General features: G+C 39.4%; 1 protein-coding gene across 1 annotated transcript; it reads left to right on the top strand.

Annotated features, from left to right (window-relative positions):
- LOC109823851 (protein RMD5 homolog A-like) lies at positions 423 to 5,472 on the top strand. Its single transcript, XM_020390265.1, has 2 exons — positions 423 to 640; positions 4,045 to 5,472. Exon 2 carries the CDS (start codon positions 4,087 to 4,089, stop codon positions 5,269 to 5,271), a length of 1,185 nt encoding a protein of 394 aa, XP_020245854.1. The 5' UTR covers positions 423 to 640; positions 4,045 to 4,086; the 3' UTR covers positions 5,272 to 5,472.

The following is a 6,000-nucleotide window of genomic DNA, read 5'->3' on the forward strand; positions in this document are numbered from 1 at the left end:
TCACCACTCATAGAAAAGCTACGGTCATACTGTCTCACAGTCATAAAGTACAAACAGGATATAAAAAATCATTGCAAACAACAAATGTCATTCCGAAATAATGAAAGTGCAAATTAATAAAAACGATGTATATGCAAATTAATAAAAACGATGTACTTTTTCTCATGCTACAGTAATCCCGAGTTTAACAACTACGGTGTTTTTTAAAATTTTGACTTGCTATAGTATCCCGCTTCCGCTGTAGTGTTCTCGTGTGCTACAGAAATATTTTTTCAAAAAATACAATGTCCAATACATGTTATTGTAACATTTACTATAATATGAATAGTGAATCATGAGTTCAGACATAAATTTTTCTTGACATGATATGTACCTTGTCGGGTCTACCCGGACCGCTAATCCGAGCGATCCGAGCCGCCTTACATTTTTCTCATTTCCATGGGAGCCCTCCGTACAAATTTTTTTCATTTCATTTCATTTCCCAAATTCTATAAATTTTACAGGTGATAGAGATCTCAGATCTACTCATTCCCAAAAGCGGTCCCAGAGGCTGGAAGCTCGCCCTTCGCCCCAAACTCCCAAGCCCTAATCTTCTTAGGGTTTCGGCGACGATCGCCATTGAAAATCGACGCCGAGCGAGGTGAGCTCCTCCCTTTTCCTCCCTTGATTGCTTGTGAAATTGCGATGGGATCATGAAGCTCTATCGATTTCGGTCTGGATTAGGTCCGCGCGATTCAAAAACCTAGTCAATTTCCATGTGATTACGCTCTTTGTTTCTTGAAAATACTGCCGTCGAAATCCCAAGAATCTTGTCTGGATTGTAGCGTATCAGAGGGCTTGGTTAAATTCGTTAGGGTCTGTTGATTAATCTTACGGTAGGGTTTTGGGGGGGTTGGATTTTGTTTACCATTGAAGAGTAGTTCAAGAAATCGGCTCTTGAGAACTTTTGATCGGCAGCGTGTCTGTAGTTTGAAGATCCGAGAAGGCAACATGAGCAGATACACGTGAGAGATGAAATGGTTCAAGGTAGATGCTAGTTTAGAATTCAAGATGAGAACCTAAAATCTAGATTCCGGTGTATCTAAAGTATGGCCGTATTTTATTAAATTAGCAAGCCTGTGGCTCGAATTTAATCTTTTTAAAGAGTAAATTAGCAAGATGTACATATTAATTCATATGGTAGATTTTCTTTTGTGTGATCATGCCTAATATGTCTATTATTATTTTAAAATGGGACAGCTTTATTAAGGAGTTTATGATATCTCTTCTAAAGAGAATCATGATGACCAATCAAGAAGGTTTTGATTTGCTTGAGAACCAAGTTTAAGGTGTCCTGGGTTTAAACCTTATTGTTTCCAAATTTAAAATCCGTTTATTTTACCTCCATTTGTTTTGTCTTCCAAGACAAGTTCAAAGCAGGAGGTCTTCACACATGGCCTGAGGGAAAATTTGGGGGGGAGTGCAAGGATTATCTTAGCTTGGTATAAATTGTTATCCTAAAACAGAGAGTTTATGTTTCTATACGAAATAGTATGAAATTCTTTGTACCAATCTAAGTGGCAAAAAAAAAAAAAATTTTGCTCAGATGTGCTACCACATTCACTATATTGAGTTATCAAATGTAACTTGTGAGATGAGACAAAGATTCACAAGAGATTGGCATGCCAATTCTATCATGTTTGCTATTTTGAGGCAAAGTTTTCTTATTGGTATATGCTAGCTAACTTTTGAGATGAAGGAGAATCGGTTATCAGTGTCTCTGATATTCTAATCAAGTGTCCAGATATTAGAACAGGTGCAACTGATGCTTCCCTTGTTAAAGACATAAAGAAACTTCAGCCTGTTTGTGATAAATCCTTTAGAGTGTGATGTTCTGTTGATATTACTTGGTTTGGCATGGGATCTCCTAGTTAAGAACTTGGAGCTCCGTTTGTTTTGAATTTCCTTAAAAAGAGTCTGTGAAGTTAATCATTTAATGTTTAAGAAACAAAGGACCTTTGTGGCGGATTACATTTGGTAATACATGTTGAGTTTTTGACTGGACATTTTTGCCCTAGATTGGATAACCTCAGGAAATTATTGTATTTGATGAATTGTGATATGGAAAATTTCTTATGCTTGGATTTAGTTATCTCCATTAGGACATCAAGTGTAAGTTGGCTGACGTTTTCAGAAGGTCTTTGGGATTTTGAGGCTAGGTTTATGCTTACCTCAGTAATGATAATGGAAGAAGGTAGAGATCTTCCAATACGGTCGTTTTTAAGTTTTCCTTTGGAATATTTGAGATCAATTGTATCCCACTTTCATTCAGATCATTTTTAAAGATTGAATTGGTTTTGGCTTCTATAAGGATCTGTAGGATTATTTTGGCTTTAAGCATGTGAAAATTTCCTACTTATTTGTGGTCTTTCTTTTACTTGTTGTATAGACTTTGAGGAATTGTTATCTGTTACCAAGTAGGCTCTTCCTAAAGCATCATATACTTTGTAGTGGCCCAAGCTTGTACCATTTTATAAGTTTCAGCTAGTAAAACCTAATAAACTTATTAGTATGATGTTAGTAGAGATGGTGGCATTGTTTTCTATGTTTGATATTGGCAGGCTGTCTGACAATTGTATTTTACTGCCAGCAGAGACGATTTCAAGTTTTATCGATTTTCGGTGCTTAAGATATTGCCTAGGATTATTTTGGATTTAAGTATGTGAAATCTTTAGTTATTTTGATCTTTCTTTACCTAACATGAAGCGCTACCTGGTATGCTATGAGTGAAGCCTTTCAAGAACTGACTGGTCTCAGCTTTTACCATGTTATGAGCTTGAGCTAGTAAGGTGTAATTTACAAGCATTGATGGTGTGGCCTAGAGTCACAAATATGCATTATTACTTTTTGGTTAACTAAATAAAGATTTTTGATACTTTTGTGAAGATGACTATGCATGTGAAAATGCTTCTGTGGTATGAAACAAAAAATGTAACTCTGAGGGTGTAGCTTTGTCCCTTATAAAGCTGACGGGATGTTGTGAAGCCTTGTCCCATATAAAGCTGACGAAAGTTTTGAAGCCTTTCTCCATCTTTTTTTCTTTCCTGACAAAATCTTAATGAAACCTTAGGCACTACTCTTCACAATTAACTCGTGATCTTACCTAATCAACAAATCACTATGATGTCAAAGAGACAGCCGATTGTGAAATTTTGTAATATCTTGCCTGTTTACTATACTGTTTTTTGGGGTTGCCCATATAACCTATTCCATATTTATTTGTAAGGCTTTATCCATTGATGCTGACAACTAAAATAGGTACTGCGAGATCTCAATGCCCTTTATATATGATTTTCCTTGTGAGGATTCCATGTTGATGGGACAGGCTTAGGCATCTAAAGAGAAAAAAAAATGCTTTGGTCTAGTTGTTATTTATATCGCATCCCCCGGGATCAGTTGTTATGCTGTATGCATTTTCTTGATTTTATTAGATTGTGCTGTCACATTTTCTGCTACATCCTCCTGTGATCACCTGTTTTTCTTATTTTATGTGTAAACTCCCTTATGTTTGATTCACAGTGGTCCTAGTTTCAGACATCTTTCTTAATCCATATAGTTTTTTTTAGAATTAATGTTTTGTCCTTTTTTCCGAATTGGTCTGCAATTATTATATAATGTACTTAGAACTGTAATAACCTTTTTTCATAGTTCCTTAGGAAAAGCAGAGTATTCAGTAAGTCTAGATTTAGGAGATTCTAGTCCTCGTATGCCCCAGTGACTTGTCTTCATTCAAACCTCCTAGCTCTGCGTTGTTTTTCTCAAGAGATATTATATCTTGAGAATTTTCCATAAGCAATTCCAAATTCAAACTGGGGACCTTTTTTGGGGTCACTAATTTTCCACGCTTCTGGCAATGATAGTTTTCTGAACCAATGAATTTGTAAATTTTCAGCAACTACAATTTAATTAAGGGGCATTCTTGAGGATCTCTGCTTTCCCTTGGTAGATTGTAACTAGTTGTACTTGAGTCATCATCTTGTAGTGATCCCTTGCCCACTTGTGCAGGTTGTTTTACACTTGGCTAAGTCTTATAAAAATTAGAAGGAAATGGATCTAAATACAATAAAAGATGCATTTGACAGAGTTGCCAAGAAGCAAAAGCTGTCATCTACTACGACCCAAGATGTTGTTGACAAGGTTATTCAAGAGATTGAATCTGTAGTGCGTAAAATGCAGTCAATTGATGATGATGCTGATTCCACCGATCAGAAAGTGCTGTTCAGTGAGCTGAGGAGTAAACTGAATGAGATTGCTCCCATGCAACAGCTTGAAGCATCTCAGAAGGAGCTCCACATTGGGCTTAGCAAGTACAGTAAATTGCTCGAAAAGTATTTCAATCCAGACATATCAAAGGCATATCGACATGTCGATTTTGACATTTCTACATTAAATCAGATCATAGCAACTCACTTTTACAGGCAAGGCCTTTTTGATCTTGGAGACTGCTTGGTAAATGATGCTGCAGATCCATCAGCCGCTGAAGCTGTCGCTGCCTTGAAGTCATCATTCCTTGATATGTACAGAATTCTTAACGCTATGAAAACTGGAAATCTTGAAGCTGCTCTGAGTTGGGCTGCTACGAATAGCGAGCGACTATTACAAAATGAATCAACCCTCGAACTAAAGCTTCACCAGCTGCAGTTTGTTGAGATACTAAGGAATGGAAGCAAGAACGAGGCTCTGACTTATGCGAGGAAATACTTAGCACCCTTTGCTTCTGTACACGAAGATGAGATCCAAAAGCTCATGGGTTGTCTATTATGGGCGGGTCGGCTCGACCAGTCACCTTATGCTAATGATGAATCCATATCACAGACATCAACTTACCGGAACAAGATAACTGAAGAACTTACCCAGCAATTCTGCAGTCTTTTAGGCCAGTCTAATGAGAGTCCTCTGACCGTGGCGATAACTGCTGGAGTTCAAGGATTGCCGACATTGCTGAAGCTTGCGACTGTGATGGCTGCTACTAAGAAGCAAGAGTGGCAGACCATGAAGCAACTTCCAGTGCCTGTAGATCTTGGGAGAGAGTTTCAGTTCCATTCAATCTTTGTGTGCCCGGTTTTAAGAGAGCAAGGGAGCGAGGAGAATCCACCGATGCTGATGCCCTGTGGGCATGTGATTTCGAAGCAGTCCATTGTGAAGTTGTCGAAGAGCAGCAGCCGGCCTTTTAAATGCCCGTACTGCCCTTTGGAAGCCAACGTTTCTCAATGCAGGCAGATTCACTTCTAATGAATGAATTTACTGTAGGGGATATTTCAGTGCCTTTGCTGAGATACACGTCAGTGCAAATATGTGAGCTCCTGATGTTGTAGGTTTGTAAAGGATTGTTTGTTTGTTGAACCCTCTTGAGACCAATCAAACCCGGAGGTGATACTCCTGATGGTTTGGGAAGTGTAAATGTTTGCTGCTTATGTTTAGTTCTCTGATCAAGTTGAAATCTGTTCTGCTTCGAAAAGGCCTCTATGTTGCAGGAGATGAACTGAACTCCATACACACTAATGAAACAGTTATATTGAAATCACAACCTATTCATACTTACACCTCACCAAAGTGAACCCTAAAATACGCCCTCACCAAAGAGATCAATTGGGATGGGGGAGGAAAAAAAAAAAACAGAGCTCATCATGTTCAGGTCCGAGTTCCCGGGGCCACAGCAAACCCCCACCTCGGAATCACATCGTCAAACCCCACGGCTAACGCTCGGCACCTCAGCCTGAAGGCTCACTTTGCCGACAGCGCCGCAGGCAGCTCCAGCGGAGGACGTCAAAGCAGCTAACGTGTGCGTTCGATAAGGGCCGAACACTTGGCCACATGTATCCGCTCCTCCCTCCAGGGCGGCACGCTCAAACCTTCCGGTCCTCAACGACGCTTCCGCTGCCTCAGCATCAGCACCTCACCATCTGCTTCATCTCCCCTTCTCCCGTCGCCGCCATCTACCCTCGGCAGCATCGCCACCAG

The sequence above is a fragment of the Asparagus officinalis genome, chromosome 9, assembly GCF_001876935.1.
Source record: "Asparagus officinalis chromosome 9, Aspof.V1, whole genome shotgun sequence".
Lineage (NCBI taxonomy): Eukaryota > Viridiplantae > Streptophyta > Magnoliopsida > Asparagales > Asparagaceae > Asparagus > Asparagus officinalis.